We start from the raw sequence: 21,378 nt of genomic DNA on the forward strand, positions 1-21,378 counted from the left end.
TCAACGCCACTGACTTCTGTACACCAGTCGCCGGACGATCGCCGAAAATTCTCCACACAGGCAGTCATTCTTTCTCGAAAGGCCAGGTCCGCCACTGACTTCTGTACACCAGTGTACAATACAAATAGAGAGATCCCGAAGTTCAGCACTCAAGCTAAAAACTGCAGAAAAAAGATACAAGCCAATATTGATGCAAAGGCACGTTAATTCCGTGAGACACTATCACATAGTAGCTCCCGTGGATCCACTAGTCGTCGACCGCCGGAGGAACTGCAGCCTTGCTGGTCAGCGACCCAGACCCATATGCGGAGGCTGGAGATGAACCTCTCAAGATGACGGTGCACCTGACGGCACTGCGGTTGACCGCTACTCGCTGCTACGTGTAGAACTGAAGCCTCTATGTTGCTCATTTGGTTAACCACTGCGCTACCAAATATATGCTGCGACTAGATTACCGATATCTCCCAATCCCAATACATTACTTATACCACAATATGCATGCATTGATGCTGATACATGTGACACTGGTCCATTGCTTTATACTGTGAATTCTGACTTATTTGTTTACTAAAGCTCGTGTGCTCTACTATATAGCCCCTCAAACTCTATTGATGTACAGATATTGTACTATGGCTAAGGTTTTGCCAATTATGTCTATCAATTGCCACGATTTAATTGTACCAGTTGATACGTAGCACATGGCATGCATCCTAGTACTATGGTAAGTTGTTCTAAAGCCACAAGCCCACAAGGCTTGCAGTACGCGCGCATATGTGTGTGCGTGATCTAAAGTAAACACGGTTAGGCTGCTTATAATGGGAGTATCATAGGTAGTATCATGCATGCCAATTAAGCAATTTTGATGAGGTGACATAGAAATAAATGAAGAAAGAGAGGCTTGAGTATCATATCATGATACCGTATCATATTAAATGATATGCTACTTTGTGTCATGCATAGCAATAAATATGATCCTCTATGATACCAACTTATGATACTATACATTAGGGATGTAGTATTATAAACTAGTATCATATGCATGATACTAATATATGATACTCCCCATTACAACCAGGATCCTGAATTAAAAATTAGGCAAAAAAATTGATGACGATGGACGATATAATTGCAAAATAGGCGTAATTGGTGATAGGGGGTCATTTGTACAGGATGCATCTATTAATTTCTCACATGCAAATAAGGAAGCCAGTGTGCACATTACGAAACAGTAAAACTGAACCATCTATGAGACATCACAACGTTTTTTTGGACATAAGTGACTTTGTCGAAGCAAGTCCCCGTCACCGAATCGTTTTTCTCTCGTGCTAGCGAGGCGAAGTCCCAGGCGACTCGTCTAGGGTTTCCTTAGCCTCTCGCAGGTGCCACCTTTGGTCCGCTTTGTCTCCTATGGTCCTAGGACCATGGAGGCGCGGTAGATCTCGGCACTTGCCGACGAAAGGGCTCCGTTTTTAGGTGTTTTTTTCCTGTTTTGTTCGGATTTGTGCCATGCTCAAGAAGATGAGACGGGGGCGACTTTTTGAAGATGAAATAAAGTTCTCCCCGTCTAGCCTTTGTCCCGGTGGTGCTTCTAGCGTCTTCAGGGGGCGTGTGGAGGTGTGTCTCCGACGGATCTCGTGGGATTCGGTCGGCGTTTGTCTTAGATATGGATCCGATCTTTGTTCGTCCATGTCAGTGTGTCTGCAGCTTAGATCCTTCCGATCTATGATTCTCTTCATCGGCGGCGGTTGCTGTTCTAGTGCGCTGGTCCTATTGGGCCTTAGCACGACGACTTCCCAATCGACTGTCTACTACAATAAGGTTTGCCCGGCTCCGATGAGGGAGTGGGGATGACGGCGGCGCGTCTTCTGCTCGGTCCAGTGATTGTAATCGTCGCTGGATGGTCTACGGACCTATATGTAATTTTTTTACTTCTGGTGTTCTTTGTACTACCTTCACTAGTAGAAAAATGACCTTACGTTCACCTCATTAGTCCCGGTTCAATTACGGCCCGGTACTAATGGTACCATTAGTCTTGATTCCAACGGCTATGCATTAGTCCCGGTTCATTTGTGACCTATAGTCCTGGTTTGTGTCACAAACCGGGACTAAAGGGGTGGTGGCAAGCTGGCGTCAGACCGGGGCCCCACAAGCCCCTTTAGTCCCAGTTTGTGACACAAACCGGGACTATGGGTTAGACCTTTAGTTCGGGTTGTAGCCACCAACCGAGACTATCCCGGTTGGTGGCTCTAACCCGGACTATGGGTTAGACCTTTAGTCCGGGTTGTAGCCACCAACCGAGACTATCCCGGTTGGTGGCTCTAAACCCCCCCCCCCCTTTTTTCCTTTTCAGTAAAAAAACAAAAGAAAATGATAAAATCTTCAAAAATTAAAATCCTTCGAGATGTAGTTATGTTACTACATCTACTAGTTAGGGAAATTCAAAAACATAAATTTCGACATGTTTTGCAAAAAAGTGTTATGAAAAAGTAAAAGTGTCGAAAAAACGTATAATATATCAAAATGTTCAGCACGAAAATGCAGTTCTGATTTCGACAGCCGTAGACCATTTTGCAAAATTTTAGAATCCTCAAATTTTGAAAGGAAACAAAGTTATGCTCAAATTTTAGTTTTTTTGAATTTTGGTTAACTGTGGTCAAACTACTTATTCAAAAAACATTAGTGTTGCTAAATAATTATTCAAGAATATTAGTGTTACTAAATAATTATTTCATTTTTTTTGAATTTTGGTCAAATCTGGTTAAACTATGGTCAAACTACTTATTCAAGAAATATTAGTGTTACTAAATAATTATTATTTTTTAGAATAATAGTTTCAAACTCAAACGGTGAAACGTGTGACTTCATGCTCAAGCTAAACTCCTGAGGGTTAATAGGATTGACAGCTTACTATTGTTAGAAAAACAACAAGTGCAGACTAAGAAACTAAGGGGAATAGAACTCGGAAGTTAAGCGTGCTCAGATTGGAGTAGTGAGAGGATGGGTGACCGGCCGGGAAGTTAGACGATTTGGAATGAGTGCTCCACACTTGAGCAGTGATGAGCGGTGATTAGAGATTAAATCATCAAATAATTTAGAAATTTGAAAATTGGGAAAAAATTGAAATTTGTTTTCAAAAAAATTCAAAAAAAAATCCTTTAGTCCCAACCGGGACTAAAGGTCCCCCAGCCCCCGGTACGGGCTCGTGCCACGTGGTGGGCCTTTGGTCCCGAGTCGTGTTGAACCAGGACTAAAGGAGGGGACCTTTAGTCTCCCCACCTTTTAGTGCCGGTTACAGAACCGGGACTAAAGCCCGATTCTGCACTAGTGCTTGACAGTTAATGAATAGATTGAAAGTATTTTCCAAAAAAAAAGAGACATCACAACGTTTTAGCATCATCAGCCGTCAGATCAACCATAGTAACGGAGAAATCGCTTCGTGTCACACCAAGCATCGCTTGTTGTTTTCATCTCGTCATGATCCATTCGTCATCTCGTCATGAAAAGAAAGTCACTCGACTTGAAGTATCTAGCCACTGGGAGCTTCTTTAACAGAAGGTTATTGTCCGACCTTAATTACAAGGCTTATACAGATTCGAGGTTCAGCGCATGGTCAAGTGACAACAAGGAAGCGGCGCAGTGCTCAAGCTAGAAACTACATACAGAAAGAAAGATAGAAGCCAGTGTTGTTGCAAAGGCGCGTATTCCGTACCGGAGCAGTGCTACACGGACGATGCTTGCGAGCCGAAATTTACACGACAGGCCATATCCACCATTCATGAGCAAGTCTGAACAGACGCTGGCGCGTATTCCGTTCCATGAATCTCTACCACGCAGTAGCTCGGGTGGCTCCACTACCGCTAGCCCCGCATGCCCCGAGCCCCCGAGGAACTGCTGCCGGTTGTTCCGTGGCTTGGGCGTCTTGGGCCCTTGGCGCGGAGGGTGGATATGCAACTCCCAAGATGCCACAGCTTCTGTCGTTATTGTGGTGAACCGCTTCGTGTACTCAAGAAGGCTCTACATGGGAAATTTGGTTAAGTAATGCGCTACCAAATATATGCTGGCACCAGATTACTGATGTCTCTCGGTCCTAATACATTACGTATACCACACCGTGCATCGATCGACGGCGATACATGCGACTGTGTTCACATTCCTCATGGTCTGAATTTTGGTTCTGTAATAATGCTCTCGTTGCTCTACTATATAGCCCCTCGATCTCTATTGATGTACATGTATTGTACTACCGGCTAAGTTTGTGCCAGCTATGAATATCAAATTTCCACGATTCGATTGTACCAGTTGACAGGTAGCACATGAGATGCATATTGTACGATCAGTCATTCTAAAGGCGCAAGATTCATGATACGTAGGCACATATGCGTGAACTAAGGTAAACATGGAGAGAGGATCTTGAATTAACAATTAGGTAATATAAATTTTGACTAAATGATGGACCGCATGACAGCAAAATGAGGGTAACCTATGAACAAATCTATAACTGGATGGTTAGGAGGATAGTGATATCCCCAACACATCAAAGTTCAAATTCTGGTGCTTGCATTTTCCTGGATTTCTCGCCGCCGGTAACTCCAATCTGTTGCCGCACTCCACCATGTGGCACGGGATGAGGAGCTCGGGCCGCCGCGCCGGGGGTCGGGATTACCCCGAGCGGCAGCGGTGCGTCCAAGCTAACGGCGCGAGTAAGTGAGCCACCCGGAGGTCAGGGCCGGCGAGGCGGGGCCGGCGGCGATGCTGGAACCCTAGCACGCGGCCCTGCTCGAGGTAAGCTGGGAGGTAAGCGATGCGAACATGCATCAACAGGGGCTCGTTCTCAATTTATGTTTGAATTGGAACCATTTTTATTTTAAAATCTAGATAAAAGAAAATATAGTGCACAGTGAATGTACGTAAATTCTTTTGGATATATCAACAACATTTAAGATAGATAAAGGAAAATATAGGTCAAAATGAACATACATAATTTTTTAGGACAAATCATAAAATTATCTCTTTGAATGTGATTATTTAGATAAAAGAAAATATTGTTCAGAATGAATGCGTACAAATTTCTTTCAGATTACGTCCTCGAGCCCGAGGTCTGAACTTTCTTCATAATACTAGTCCAACTGACTTCGGTTTTTGTAATGTAAAATTCGGGCAAATCAACGGAATTTTTCTAATTCAAATAATTTTAAACAAAAAATCTAAATAAGAGAAAATATAGTTTAGAACCTGTACTTTTACACTTGGATATATAACTTAGTAGTCTCAAATAAATATGAAGTAACATTAGGTGGTTGGTTAGGACGCCTACTTAATTGCAACAGGTCGCCGGTTTGAAGCGGGGTTTCCCTTTTTCCTGATTTGACTTTTACTTTAATTCGTATGGTCTATGTTAGTATAAAGCAAATTGTATACATTTAATGTCAAACTTCAGCTGGTCGAGTGGCTGTCTATTCTGGGCGAATCACGGCAGGTCATGGTTCAAATCTCTCAAACGTTCCACGTTTTTCATTTTATTTGAGAATTTTCTACATAAAAAAATAAAATGCAATGGTGCTATCTAAAAAACAGTGCACACGGATTACCACCATCTCAGCCACTGAGAATGGGCCCTGCCACGTGGCACGTATAGGGATATGGCTGGATACGGTAGAAAGCACTGTATATATCCTGAAAAAAAAGCACTGTATATGAAAGAGAGGACAGTTTAAATGACAAAAACACATATTTTACAAGTTTATGCACTAAACTAAACGTTGCGTGCAAGTTATATGACTTCTAGTGTATTTATCTCCCGTGAATTATACACCTAAAAGTAACTAGTAATTGCGTGTGAGCTGAGATCTCAGATCGACCGGCCGAGCCCACTCGCCACGGGTGTATTTCCCAATTCCGCCCTCGTCACAATCATAGCTCTTGCCCAGATCCAACCAAGATGCGTCCTCTCCGTCTTCACTCACAACGATGACGACGATAATAACAACTCATTCATTACATTTCGTTCGCGCTCGCACCCGGGGAAGGCCGCAACCGGCAACCCCGCCACCGGCAAAGCACCCACCCACCAGCGTCCAGGGCAGCATCTAAAGACAGAGCCTCACCGTGGCGAAAGAACAACAAAGGACCTGGAGTAGAGCTGTGGACTGAGCCGAGCTAGCTAGCCACCGATGGGGCTCCACCTGCTGGTGGCGTTCGCGGCGGCGAGGGGCTTCGCGCAGGTGCTCCACGTCTCGGTGCGGTTGCTGTGGCCGCTCAACACCTGGCTGCCGCTCGCCTGCCACATGCCAGAGGCCTGCGCAGTCGTCTGCGGCGCGCTCGCCGCCCACCTCGCCTGGCTGCGCCGCGCCTACGCGCGCGGCGGCACCGTCTGGGGCCTCCGAAGCCGCGACGACTACGACGTCCTCCGCCAGGCGCTGCTGGACGTCTTCTACTGACCGAGTGCAGGCAGAGCGCCGCCCGGTGGTGGCGCTCGCTGCTTCCATTGCTGTGGCGTAGGAAATTCATGGTTTAGACGCTGTTTCAGCTTATTCTATTGGTTTCTTGTTCACTTGTATTTACCGAGATGCGTGGTTTATAAATAATCTGCAATTGTAAAACTGATCTGTAAAAAGAGATGAATTCTGCTAGAACTGGCGGGTCCTCTGTTTCGGGATGCTGCAATCAGCGATTTCTTCTTATGAGATTATATTTTTTTTTCTTCTAAAGATTAATTCGCGACAGAGTTGTGGGCTTGGAGTAGCAACACCGACAATCAACACTAGTTTAAAGATTGGAAAACGTTTAAAGCCGGTCGACCAGCTGAAACTCCGCCGGTCAAGTCCACGCTGACAACAAGCCCACCCACTACCGCTTAAGCCTGTCTCTATTATCCCGCATGAATCAGCGATTTATTCTTATGGGATTATATTTTTTTCTAAAGATTAATTCACTGTCGGCTTGGAGTAGCAACACCGACAATCGACACTGGTTTAAAGATTAGGAAACGTTTAAAGCCGGTTGACCGGCTGAAACTCCGCCAGTCAAGTCCATGCTGGCAACAAGCCCACCCACCACCGCTTAGACTAGCCACAATGGGAGTAACTTCAGAAGTAACATCGAGTCCAACTCAGCAAATTTGCTTATGTGGCAATGAGTTAATGAGGAGAGAGGTAGTAGTAGTAACTTAGCTAGTTACCGTAACCTCACATGTCCCAATGCAATATGAGTCTATAACCTAATAAATGAAGCTATGCATGTTATCACACTTATGTTACTACCCACTATGAAGATAGTAACATGGTCTAGGAATACGTGTATGTTACTCTTCATTATGGCTAGTCTTAAGCCTGTTTCTATTATCCCGCACGAATCACTCCACCATTTATTCCTTTCCCTTATCCTCTCGCCCGTCTTCTCCCTGTTCCTCCCCAAATAAACTCTTGCCGGTGATGACCACCGTCGATGTCACGAGCAGCCGTCATCCACATGCCCCCGCTGCTCCGGCGAGCGGACGCCATCCACTCACCCCCGCGCTACTCCGGCGAGCGGCCGCCATCCACCCGCTCTGTGCTACTCCGGCGAGCGGCCGCCCATCCATCAGCACGGCTGTGCGGCAACCCAGCTTGCGGTGTGGGATAGGGTGCTTCAAACGGCGGCGACCATGCTACAACGGCGACGAGCAGGAGTGGCAACCGGTGGCGCGCGACGGCAGTGACCAAGGATGACCGCATGCTTCCACAGGTGCTGCAAACCACAAGCAATTTTGCTGGAACCTGCCGTTAGAGAAGCTGGAAGCGACAACGCAATGAGCTACAACCAACATCGGCAGCGACTCCAACATGCTACAACCGGCATTTATTCTTGCTTGTACTGGCATCACAATTTGCTGGAACCAGTGTCTTTTTTTGCTGGAACCGGAAACATTTTGTGCTACCATCTTTTTGATTTGCTAGATCAGACCGAGTTTTGCTACTACCGTATTTAATTTTGCTGGAAGTAGCCTGGTTTTTTGCTACAACCGTCTTCTGGTTTTGCAACGACGGCCATTTTCTGCGACCGGCGACGGCGACGGTGGCCATTTTTGATACAACCGTGTCAAATTTTTGGTATTACTGTCTGTGTGTTTTGCTACATCCATTCATGATGCTGTGGTGCTTTTTTACGACTGAGATATGAGCGGCAACTACGAAGATGACATTTTTATTGCAACAACCTTGTTTTTTGCTACTACTGGAGACGTGTTTTGCTACATCCATTCACGAGGCCATGGTGCTTCAAGCGCGGCGGCCAATTCCAGCAGCGTTTTTGCTACAACTGTCTTTGAATTTTGCTACATCCATTCACGGATTAGTTGCAACCGCGGCGAGTGTTGCATGTGTCAATGGCCGGCGGCGACGGAGTTGTGACGGCTTCATCGCCCAGTTGCGGCCGACGGCGGAGGTGGCTAGCTGCCATCTGTGGGGAGGCTGGGGCGGCGAGGTGCAGCCTACTGCGAGGTGAACGACCGGCGGGGGGGGGGGGGGCCCCCCCGGGGGGGGGGGGGGGGGGGGGGGGGGGGGGGGCGTCCCGCGGTGCAGTGCGGCGAGGGGGCGGGTGTTGTGCGGGAGGATTTTCTCGAAGCACTAGTAGAAAAAGGGGCTTTGGTCCAGCCAGAAAAGAGCATTAATCCCGGTTGCATTACGAACCTGGACTAATGTGAGCATTAGTCCCGGTTCAAGCGGCAAGGGCACCATACAAGCATTACTCCCGGTTCAAATGGGACCTTTAGTCCCGGTTTGTGGCACGAACCGGTACTAAAGGGTGCGATGAGACCTTCAGTACCGGTTCGTGCCACGAACCGGTACTAATGGTGCAATTTTCAAATCCTACCCCCCTGCCCCCTTGGTGCATCGCCTTTTCAGTTTTGTAAAAAGCAAAAGAAAATGATAGAAACTTCAAAATTTAAAATCCTTCGAGAGGTAGTTATGTTGGTAGTTATGTTACTACATCTACTAGTTAGGAAAATTTAAAAACTTAAATTTGGACATGTTTTGCAAAAAATATAGGGAAAATGTAAAACGGCTATAACTTTTGCATACGATGTCGGAAAAAAACGTATAATATATCAAAATGTTCGGAACGAAAATCCGCATCCGATGGAGACCGCCTATGGCCTGTTTGCAAATTTTTAGAATCCTCAAATTCTAAAAGGAAAAAAAGTTATGCTCAAATTTCAGTTTTTTTTGAATTTTTGTTAAATCTGGTCAAACTACTTATTCAAGAAGTATTAGTGTTACTAAATAATTATTCAAGAATATTAGTGTTACTAAATAATTATTTCAGTTTTTTAAATTTTGGTCAACTATGGTCAAACTGTGGTCAACCTACTTATTCAAGAAATATTAGTGTTACTAAATAATTATTGATTTTTAGAACAATAGTTTCAAATTCAAACAGTGAAATGTGTGACTTCATGCTCAAGCTAAATTCCTGAGGGTTAATAGGATTGTCATCTTACTATTATCAGGAAAACAACAAGTGCAGACTTGGAAACGAGGGAGAATAGAACCCGGAAGTTAAGCGTGCTCAGACTGGAGTAGTGAGAGGATGGGTGACCGTTCGGGAAGTTTGATGATTTGGAATGATGAGGGGTGATTAGAGATTAAAGGTTAAATTGAGCAGTGATGAGGGGTGATTAGAGATTAGAGATTAAAATAATTCAAAATTTTGAATTTCAAAAAAAAATTTCAAAAAAAATCATAAAATATCCTTTAGTACCGGTTGGTGTTACCAACCGGGACTAAAGATGGACCTCCAGGCAACGGCCACGTGGAGGGCCTTTAGGGCCCTTATGAACCGGGACTAAAGGCCCTTTTTCTATTAGTGAAGGGACCTCGCGTAGATCTGACGGCCCTGGCTCCCGCATCGGACGACTGGTGCTCAACCGGTCCAACAGTTGAGCCAGTGCGCTGATGCGGATCAGCGCCCTTAAAGATTTACAGTCATAGGAAAAATCAAGTTAACTCCATTCATGAGTACACTGAGCCAGTTCGGCGGCTCCTTCACTCAGATCCACTTTTTGGATCATCCTACTATCATCATTAACTAAATGATAACCGAGGAAGGGCATAAAGCCTTTATTTGTCAATTTGTCATGCTACGCAGAGTAATATGAATTATGACCGTGGCCGCATCCGCATTTCATTCTGGTCAATTAGTCAATCAAATGCACCCCTCAACAAAAATAAAAAATAATAATCAATCAAATGCAAGGAAAGTCCACGACCGCTGATCAAATTCATAAACGCAACGGTCCTAGGTCTGACTTTTGTGCTCTTTGTGGCGCTCGGGAATATTCTAACCATATTTTCTCCTCCTGCGATTTGGCAAAGTTAATGTGGAGTTGTATCCAGTCGTGGCTCGATGTCAACTGCCCCCCCCTCTTCTTTTGTCGAGCTTCATTTCGTTGTGGATCAGTTGGTGGGACTGAAAATATGTTTTTTGGTTTGGCTTTTCTAAGATGCATTGGGTTCTTTGTTCTTTGGACTATTAGAAACAAGTTTACTATTGATTATATCTTCCCTACCAAAACTGCTAACTGCTTGTTGAAATTGTTATCCTTTCTTCAGCAATGGAAATGATCGACTAAGGAGACTGATCGTGATGCAACGGAGCTGTTGATCTCTAAAGTTCGAACCATGGCTTCATCCCTTTCTCAGCATGATCAAGCTGCTCCTACATGATGCCGAGTCTGCTTTTATGTCGTTGCTAGTCTTCCTTCTGGCTGTTGGTAGTAGGTAGCTGGCCCGCGTGCCACTTATTTCTGTAAATTGTTTCTGTTGGTCCTTCCTAGTGGCGATGTCTGAACTTCGGTTATGTCTGTTGCTTGCCTGAATTCTGCCTAGTGACTTTATTTATAAAGTTGGGTTAATGCCTTTTTAAAAAGGAACACATTTGGTTTACACACAAATAAGACTTAGACTTGCACAACCACACATTCAATTCAATTCAAGAAGCCAAAAGTGCTTTAGAAAGATCATGTGATTATTTGTTATGGCATAGAAACAAATGGCAGACTCGCCAGCCAGAATCTTATGCCTTCCATGTGTATTGCAAAGTACGTGTAAAATGGTGTAGTATTGAGCCTAGTTTGGTCCAATATCTCAAATACTACATTAGAGTTTTTTCCTCAGAAGATTCATCTATTTTGCTGTGGCAAGAACTACATATACTTTCTTATGAGATTATATAGAGGGAGCAAGCATAACAAAACCAGTAAGTTCCATTCATGTGCATAGCCTTCAGCTTCCTTTACTCACACAACTACTTATGGTTCAGCCCACTGTCATGATTAACTGGTGTTTGGTCCTAATCATGTTAAATGTACTATAGAGGATCATGCTTATTGTGTTAATACAAATGTTTTTGAACTGTCGGTGTGTGTGTGTGGGGGGGGGGGGGGGGGGGGATGGGGGGCACAAAATAAGGTTACCACTGATATTTTGTATGTATTGTATTCACCCCATATTAGTTCCTGGTAGTATATATTTTTGTAATTCTTTTTGAGGTTTATGTATTCATTTCCGTTTCCATAAACAAAAATAAAAAAATTGTCATAGCACTTTGTTTTGCTCATTACCGCTTCGTTTTCATCTCCATCTCAAGATAAATACGTAGCTTCATTGCTAATAAACACAATAAAAATAAAAAATAAGTACGCTTCACGCTTCACGGTTCACGGCTCATGGATTATATTCAACTATACCCGGCAATTCTGTTGCGAGTGGAGAGATCATAAAATATGTTTGGTTTATTAGTTGTTTCTTTTGATTTGATTTAAATCACTAATTACACCATACACAAGAGGATTAAATGAATCCTATGTGTCTAAAAGGAATTGTGCCTCTCCACTTAATTAGGCCGCTTCTAATGCTCCACCTTGTGTTGATGCTAAGCTAAACCAGATAGGCAGAAAGTGAAGTGGCAGGGTAACTAAAGAGGAGAGGGATGGTTTTGGTGTCTCAAAGAAGAAACAATGCCAGCCACCAGGCACTATGTATATTTGGATCCCTTCCTGATCTTCTAGTCCATATTCTCTTTTCCCCCTGCTTCTTGAGTGTCCACATAATATCCTACAACTAACTACTTGAAAGAACCTTACCTACAACAGACTAAGCCCATATGCATTGGAGAGTTTAATTTCTTAGGCCCCTTCATACAGTTAGAACTTACTCTAAGCAGATATGCATTTGGGAGAGTCTTTATACTTCTTGCGGGATCCAATGTTGGAACTAACATTAGGGCGAGCCATCCCTTTTCATGGTAGAGTGTGTTACTTCCATATTCAGACAACATTAGAAATACTAGCAAATTTATGTTTTGGGAACAGTAAGTTCTACTTGGGGTCATTCAACTTGCATAACATCTACATGATAAAATTGACAATGTCAACAAAAGTCTAAACAACTTGCTATTGTCAACAAGTCAACGAGAAAAATACACTGAAGGGAAAATTCAAAGGATGAATCCCGATGTGAAATAAGATCAAGATGGTGGAGAGATGAGTGAGCTGGTCCAGTATGGACCATACTCCATCATCCCTAGCCCATCATGGACTAGTGGACGAGATTATCGTAGTTGTCCCTCCTACCGACCACCTTAAGGGAAACATTGACAATTTGTCAAGTCCACTAGCCTAATCTACCATGTGCATGTCCCGTCACTCTCATTTGAACCAAATCAAGGGTAGAGGCACATAGGTCCTAGACTCATGTGAGAACCTAGGGTCGAGTTTGAGGTTTCCGTTGAATCGGGACGACTTCAAGGAAGAGAAGTTTGGAGCTGACCTCACAAAGTCTCTGAAGACCCCAAGTCTTGGAACAATCTTCCCTCGATACTGCTCCTAATATAGGATTAAGCTGCGATAAAAAAGACGACCTCACATATTAAAAACAGTCAAAGTATCACTTTGATGAGTGTATGGTGATCTTTGGTATAAGACCGTCGTACACACCCCATACTGAATTTGTATCACAACAACACTAAACTAGAGATGTCGCCTAGTAAACATTTTAAATTTGAAAAATTGAAACTGAGAATTCGATAATAAAGAATTAGCATTATTCAAAGAGTTTGAAAGTGGAACACGAGAAAGAAAGAAAGGTTATTGTCACTTCTGAGGCACGAGAGGAGCGAAGAAAGGAGGGAGCACCTCATGGTGGTGGACATGCGATGATTGAGGTTTAATCTTCCCCTAGGAGGATGAAGCTGGTCCTCATGCACACATGTATGATAGGTAGTTTGTTTGGTGTAGGGAATGTTAACATTTGCTCCGGTATTCTTCACTTTGGCTAGGCCGTCAAAATGTAGATAAAGTTTCATAGATTTTCTGATTTATTGAATGTCGTCACCTCTTTCGCCAGAGAAAAACTAAATGAGGTATGTATTTTTTGTAACTTGAACAAAACAAGGACTGTATTATATCAACGCAAGTTACATGCAAGTCTTAACACCACGACTTCACAAAAAGAAAAGATTCAAGTCGCAACACTACCATAGAACAAACAAGTTTGTACAATTCTACATGCAAGAACACCAGGGAACTAGCTAGGGTGCGTGTTCTTGTGCTGTTTCCTCCTCTCCTCCATCGGAAACTACTAGAGCACGGGGTGCTGGTAGCATATGGCCTTTCTTGATGAAGAGAACATAAAGAGGGCTCTCCTGGTACCCCTCCTCGTAGATATCCACGCCGAACAAACGCATGGCTTTCTGCTTGAAAGCCCATATCTCCACCACGTCACCCACACTGAAGCCGCAGTTGTTGATGAAGTCCATGTACCCCTCTCCTTTGATGATGCAGACGCCGCTGCTCTCCCACCGCGTCAGTTGCAGCTCCCTGATGCCGCCGTCGCGCTCGATCACGAGCACGGGAAGGCCGCCGTGCTCCCTTCCCCTTCTCTTCTTCGTCTTCTCCCCAGGAACCTTGGGTAGCTTCGGCAGCCTTGGTCTCGGGGGTTCCACGTGCACCAGGTTGGCGGCCTGGCGATCTAGGTGGGAGAGGACCGGGCGGAGGTTGCGCATCACGCCGTCGATCGGGAGGCGGAACCGGTTCTGCTGCGGATCCACGTCGGTGGCGGTCACGGTCTTCTCGTCGATGAAGTGCACGGGCAGGTCGACGCGGAGCCTCAGGTACGGAAGCAGGCCATTGGGTGCGCGTATCCCCGGCGGCTCAGCTCTGACCTTAGGAGCGCTGGCAGCGAGCGGCACGGCCTTGATGGGCTCACCGGCCACGCCCACGAGTGATGGCACCAGTGCACCCGCGTCCGCCGAGAGTCTGGCCGCATCGGCCCGTTGCTGTGCCGCTGCAGGGTCGTACACAGCCAGCGTCCGCTTGGAGCCTGCGTAGCTCGGCGCTGCCCTAGGAAGAACGATATGGCTCTTTCCGGTGCCGGGACACATCGTGAATGTGTTCGTCCTGTGTCGCGGGCTCCCGGCAAGCAGTTTACGCTGGTATGCGGTTGTCCCGGCGGTATCGACGTGTATCGTATGCGGTTGTCTCGACGACAATGGATGATGGATGGATGCAGAGGAGGAGACCGCCGACGTCCCCGTATATATGGATCCATCGGCCGATCAGCTACGCCCTACGGTATCTGATTCCGACTCTAATACCAGATGAATAGATGATGATAGTAGGTCCGAATCCAGCTCAAATCCGGTTCCGTGTCGTTTTACAGATGCAGTTTTTTCTTTTCTGTGAGAGATAAGCCAAATGCATTTGGATGGTCGATCGTTTTGCTAATTCTTGCGCCCTGAAAAGAAAAAACCTAAATCCTAAAAAGTGGTCGGGTGCTCGTTTGCCGTCGCGAGCACTCGCGTGGACAGCCGTCCGATGCGAGGCGTAGGCGCGCAAACGAGCACTCGCGTGGACAGCCGTCCGATGCGAGGCGTAGGCGCGCGATCACGACCAGGTGTTTTGTTGTCGGGACCGTTCGTCGTTCGCCCACGACACGATATCGCCTGGGTGGGGCCGCCACTTCTCGCCCGTTCGGCGGACATCTCGAAACTGCCCTGGAGAGCGCCGCTGTCTCTCCCAATCCTCTCTCGCCCTCCTCGCTCTCTCCCTAATCCCCTCCACATCCTCTCCTCCTTGCTCGCCGCATCTGCACTCTACCGGAGAAAGCGGAGGTCGTGGTGCGGGCCTCGTGTGCGCGCGACGGAGGAGGGCGGGTGCTTCGGTGGTGCGCGCACGCTAGGTTGAGGAGGGACTGGCTTTCGGCTGTCTGCACGTGCACGGCTGAAGGAGCGCCGAGCTGCGGTGTACGCGCGACTGAAGGAGTGCTGGGCTGCAGTGGTCCGCGCGTCGGAGGAGCGCGAGGCTGCGGTGGTCCGCGCGTCGGAGGAGCGCGAGGCTGCGGTGGTGCGTGCGGCGTGTCTGCGGAAGGCGGAGCTTGGTGTGGAACGCAGGTCGCCGGTGACGCTGCGGTGGACTTGTTGCTGAAATCGCGAGGTAATGTCCAACTGCACCCTCTGTCTCCATTTCCTTTCAGATCCACGGGTGAGGTTGGTGGTTAGGGATTCAACATCCCCAGTGTATGGTTTTGTTTTGCCAGATCCGTAGTTCTTCGAGGTTGGGAATATCCTCACAATACTGTACGAGTTGGCAGAATCATACTATTTGAGTTGCCTGGCTCTAATCTATGAGTTGCCTGGAATTCATGTGCTGTGAGATTTGGGGACGTAGAGGGGGGGGGGGGGATTTTTGGGCAAGTTGATTGAATAGTGTATTTTTGTTGCAGTTGCCTGAAACTAATGTGCTGTGAGATTTGGCAGGGAATCAATCCAACATTCAGGTGTAGCTTTTTGCGATGTTATGAATTGCCTCACAATACTGTAGGATTTGTCTGATTCATACTACGTGAGTTGCTTCGACCATGTGAGCAGTTTTTTTTAGGGGTGGGGGTGGAGGGGGGTTTTTTGGAAAAGTTGATTCAATAGTGTAGTTATTTGTTGCTTGACATCTCAATTCTTGATTTGTGCTGGAATAAGGAAGCTCACAGATCGATCTGCCTGCTGACCGTTCGTTGTGTGCGGCCTTGCTGACGTGTCGTGATCCTGGCCGCTCGGTGGCTCCGGTTCTGGATCGTTTCGCCTCTCCTGTCGTTCGCCCATTTCATCTACAGGTGGGCTAGCACACGCCATCGCGGGTGGTTCTCCTCTCTGTGGGTGACCGCTTGGGTGTGAGCGGTTTCTGCGCCGGGGCGAGGAGGCGCGGGGTGGGTGCGCTTCATCGACGTGCCCGGTTGTCGTTCGTCGGCGGGTACACGTTGTGGCCCGCCGGGTAAGCTGCCCGGCTGTGATTCGTTCGCACGGCACGTCGGCACCGCACTGTTTGACGGCGCGGAGGGTGGTGGGTGGGTGGACTGTCCTTATCCTGTGTTGCCGCCTGCCTTTTCTCCTCCCCTCTTTCTTTCGTTTTGTTTCGGTGCTCTCTCCTCTTCATCGTCTTGCTTCTGGTCCGCGAGTCGTCGCTAGGGTTGTCCTTTTTCATTGTTCACTGCCTCACCACCATGAGCAGGAGGTTGTGTGCAGGACATGAGATCACCATTTTCCACTCCAACATTAGGTGGCAATTCATCATTAACATCATCGGGCAATTCATTAAGGTCGATCATCCCCTGCTATTAGGTGGCAATTCATCATTAACATCATCGGGCAATTCATTAAGGTCGATCATCCCCTGCTGCATAAATTTGCTCAAAAATTGAAAAAGGCACACAACTTACAAACATTTTTTGGCAAAGTTAACTTGTTGTAGTGTCAAATAAAGGATAATCCACATAATAGCGGCAGGGGAAGCAACCAGTGAACAAAAGAATGAAAGAAATCCAGTCACATGAAACAACAAATTTTTTGATTTCTTTTTCCATAGATTCATTCATCAATCAACATAGTTTTCTTGTTCCAAGCTAGAAATCTACATAGTCTATAACATCATGGTTTTCTTTTTTACATTTTGCAGGATACAAATCAGAGTCAGAAAAGAGCAGTTGCAGATGATGTATGCAGACTTTTTGTTCTGAATTTGGAGGCGGTTTTTGAACATATGTGAAACTTTGTAGTACTACTTTTAAAAGACATGGTGATTTGTTTTAGTTCAATGTTTTACTTTGCGTTGAAACTATGTTTCTTGTTTAGGGACAAGTTTCTTTATTGATATGTGCCACTTGCACAACATTTGCAACAATGTGTGGTGGGGGTATTAAAAAAGTTGGTTCACACCCCACAATCTGTCATTGGTATAAACCATCTTTGGTTTTTTGTTACTGTTTTTTATTTTTTATTTATGCAGGGGTATGTGTGATCTGGTGCAGTCCAGCAAGGTATTAACTAACAACAACTTAATAGGAATCAACCACAGTATTAAGGTAATTTTCTTTGACAATCTGTTATTTACAACATGTTTCATTTTTGTTAGGATGTAGTTGCCTAACAATTTCAAACAGTTGCTTAACAAGTTGACATAGAGTTGCTACAATTTCATATACATAAACAGAACCAGTGTTGGGGAGGGGACTCCTTTTTCTTAGCAAGCATGCATATAGTCATGCAAGTTCAGGGATCAAAAGTAAGTAGTACTTGCCTGCAATATTGCCAACAGTTGCCTAATTTTTTCCTACATTTCTAGTGTGCCAACAGTTCCCAACATTTTTTCCTTTGTTTTTTGTTGTCCAAAGTTGCCTAACATAAACACACAATTTGTCTGACACGTAACCTAGAACCGGCACACCTAAAATCACGGGTGCACTAACTTGTTTAGCTAAAGTTTTATCAACACACACAGTATATATTGTTGTAGAAGGGCACCTTTTCTCGCAAGTACGTGTAGAGTCATGCATGTTTAAGTTCACTTCTCCACACTAGTTGCCTACAAATCCCCTGCAATTGCTTACTATTTCAAAGTTAGTTGCTTACAATCTTGGCATCAGTTGCTACACAACTTTTACAAATAGCACCACACACATACATACACAATAGTTGCCTACAAATTACATACTGTCTGCTTACTATTCAGCATATTAGTTGCTCGCAATCATGGGAACAGTTGCTGCAAAACTTCCATAAACAACACCAAACACATACACACACACACTAGTTGCCTACCAATTGCCTGAAGTTGCCTACTTTTTCCCAGTTAGTTGCCCACAATACTGATAACAATTGCTACCAAAACTTTTATGAACAACATCATATACATACACATACACTAGTTGCTTGCAAACTGAACTCTTCTTGCTCAAACCAAGCTCCCCAGTTGCTTAACAGGTTTTTTCCCCATCTAATTACGTTTTGTTTGCCCTTGCAGTAGATGTGCCGGAATCTAACCAAATGGTGCCCAAGATCTCAAGAAAGGAGGAAATAGGGGAACTAATTGTTGTCTTAAACAGGGGATAAAAAAAGGTATGACTTGTACCTTCGTCCCCCAGGGACCTGTGATTGTTTTCCCCACAAAACCATCAGTTGCCTGCAAAGCATTCTGTACTTGCCTACATCTCAACACAACTTGCCTTACAAAATCAAAATACCTACAACACCAACTCAGCTGTTCATGCACCCTACAACCTACAAACCCAAAACACAAACTAGCCCCCAAACCGCCAAGGAAAAACAGCCTAAGACATGTTCTCCAAGGGCTTCTTTATTTTTCTTTCTAGCTTACCACAAACTTGCTAATGTTAAGCATGTGACTTGCCTGTGTTTTTATGTTGGCTGCACTTTTTAAGAATTTAGGTTCTATTCTTACCCAAAAACCATCAGTTGCCTGTAGAACATTTATGTACTTGCCCAAATCTCAACACAAACTTGCTTGGGAACACCCACGCAGTTTCTAGTTGAATACATATTACACAGCTTTTGGATTACTTTTTTTTTCCAACGCACATGAAGTTGCATGCATTGCCCCTGGATGTTTTTCTTGTTCATTCATACCTAAGACTTGTGTTATCTCTATCCAGAAAAAGAGGTAGATCTGAAGAGACCGAACAGGAGAAAAAGAGGTAGATCATGCTGAAGGATATCCTATAATCAAGGTAAATTAAACTGCACAACAGTCTCTCTTGTTTTTTAGTTGCACATTTACTTATATTCTTCTCATATTTTCACTGTTGAACCAAAGAACAATGGAAACAAATGCCCAAGAGGAATGTTTTTCTAGCTTCTTCAGGAGTTGCTTGGACAATATTATGTTTTTGCTTAATCTTATAATGCAAGTTGCTCCAACCAGCCATTGTTTTGCTCCACATATAGCAAATGATCCGCTAGGAGAAAGCCTTGTTTTTGCCCTTCTTTTCCATATTGAGCTCACTGTTCGTCCTCTTATAAGGTACAAAAAGGTTCATGTTTTGCCATGTCATAAGATACCAAAGTTGTGTGTATATCCTATACTTAGTTGCTTCATGATAACACTGTTTTTGCTCAAACAGAATGTGTAATTTGCCAAGGACAAATTCATAAGCAAGTAACAGAATTGTAACACGTTGTAAACAGAGCATGATAGCACTGTTTTCATCCTTTTCAGTAGCACTCTTGAAAAAGAAGTTGCAGGACAATTTAGATGAGTGTGCAGTTTGTAAAAAACTGCACAAAAGAGTCCAAAAATTCCAGGAAGAATCAATAAGACAGAGGAGTAGGTGTTTGGAAAATTAAATGGAAGAGATGGGCAAAGCTGATCTCCCTGTGTATTTTTGCTTAGTTTCCTTTCAGTTTTTGTCAATTTCCTTTGGATGACAACCTCCCTATGCCGCCATTACAGGGTGAACCAAGGTTTCCAGATCAGGGCAAGGAGGCACACCTCTTTTTCGTAGCTTGGGGGAGAAGAAGATGGGGATGCGTGGGTGGGTATGGTCAGAAGAAGGGAACGGCTTGGAACCACGTGACGGGGGGACCAAGCGGAGTTGGGTTGTGGGAGGGTGGACATGCAATTCGCGTGATACAGTGGTGGACCGGCCGGTTTCCTTTTTGCCCGGCGGACCAAAACATTCCTTTTGTGGCCTGCTGCCAGGGATCGCTAGGGAGCAAACGGCTGCTCCCTAGACGCGTCCAAGAAAAAATAACCCTGGACCAAATTTCAAGGGGCAGTTAAAAATAATTGCTGTTTTTTAGCACAATACAATTAAAGTCGCTCACATATATGAGCATAAACTCGCCCCTATGAATGCACACACGCATACCCTACCCCTATGAGCATTTTCAAGAGACTGAACCGGTATAGCATCTTGAGATTTTACGAAGTCACCACATAAACCTCGAAGTCGACGGGAACATATCCTATCACTGAATGAACATAGCCGAAACCGTAGCCCGTGTCACTGTGTAAGGACACTAGAAACTCCACATGTTGTTAATTTGGGTTTTATTATAGCTGACTAGATCTCTGGGGTCTCGGACTTTTTTTAATTCTATCTCACATGGTATAGGTGACTGCTCGCTTTACTTTTGTACGGGAATATTAGAATAACTAATTGCGAGTTTAGCGACGGGGGCTTGAAAAAGTCAGTCAAGCAGAGTCGTCGTACCTGCCTCGGCCTTGAATAACTTTTGAAGCACACTGTATTTCAAACCAATGAGCCGTATTTGGAGTCAGGGGACACTGATATGGAGCGTGATTCAAACCCAACCACCTAAGAAGTGCGAAATTTCTGGCCGATTTCTTCCCCCGCACCCACTCGTGTCAGTGGCACAGCTGTTCGTACGACTGTCACTTCCATTCATGCTAATGGCGCAACCACTTTCCATCGGGAAGTTTTCATATTAATGGTCGTTGCCACATTTTCCACCAATTTCTCACTTGTGCGTGAAAATTCCATCACAATTTTAGCCGGACACGATGTTTGCGGTATATAAACCGGCCCACTTCCTCTGGGTGGCACCCATCTTCCCTTCGTGGGCGCTACTCCACCTTCCCCTTCACCGATGCCACTCCATCCCTCCCTTCATTTGCGTTGCTGATGACCCACAAGTATAGTGGATCAATTGTAGTTGTTTTCGATAAGTAAGAGTGTTGAACCCAACGAGGAGCAGAAGGAAATGACAAGTGGTTTTCAGCAAGGTAATGTCTGCAAGTACTAAAATTGTAAGTAGCGGAGTAGTTTGATAGCAAGATAATTTATAATGAGCAAGTAACAATAGTAGTAGCAAAAGTGCAACAAGGTAGCCCAATCCTTTTGGGGCAAATGACAGGCCAAAACAGTCTCTTATGATAAGCAAAGTATTCTTGAGGGTACACGGGTATTTCATCTAGTCACTTTCATCATGTTGGTTCGATTTGTGTTCGCTACTTTGATAATTTGATATGTGGGTGGACCGGTGCTTATGTGCTGTTCTTACTTGAACAAACCTCCTACTTATGATTAACCTTCC

General features: G+C 45.0%; 1 protein-coding gene and 1 long non-coding RNA gene across 5 annotated transcripts; both read left to right on the forward strand.

Moving 5' to 3' along the window:
• Window positions 1-5,980: 5,980 nt before the first annotated feature.
• On the forward strand, window positions 5,981-6,738 carry LOC125534314. Its single transcript, XM_048697570.1, has one exon. The coding sequence runs from the start codon at window positions 6,171-6,173 to the stop codon at window positions 6,435-6,437; it is 267 nt and encodes an 88-aa protein (XP_048553527.1). The 5' UTR covers window positions 5,981-6,170; the 3' UTR covers window positions 6,438-6,738.
• An 8,244-nt stretch (window positions 6,739-14,982) lies between these two features.
• Window positions 14,983-20,107, forward strand: LOC125540076. Of its 4 annotated transcripts, none has more exons than XR_007297182.1 (7): window positions 14,983-15,469; window positions 16,982-17,229; window positions 17,312-17,387; window positions 17,516-17,587; window positions 18,326-18,420; window positions 18,975-19,049; window positions 19,772-20,107. It is a non-coding gene; the product is annotated as an uncharacterized LOC125540076 (long non-coding RNA). The 4 variants fall into 4 exon arrangements; XR_007297185.1 differs by having other exon boundaries at window positions 18,329-18,420; XR_007297183.1 differs by having other exon boundaries at window positions 16,982-17,101.
• Window positions 20,108-21,378: the final 1,271 nt, after the last annotated feature.

Source organism: Triticum urartu, chromosome 2 (genome assembly GCF_003073215.2).
Source record: "Triticum urartu cultivar G1812 chromosome 2, Tu2.1, whole genome shotgun sequence".
In the NCBI taxonomy this organism is placed as follows: Eukaryota; Viridiplantae; Streptophyta; class Magnoliopsida; order Poales; family Poaceae; genus Triticum; species Triticum urartu.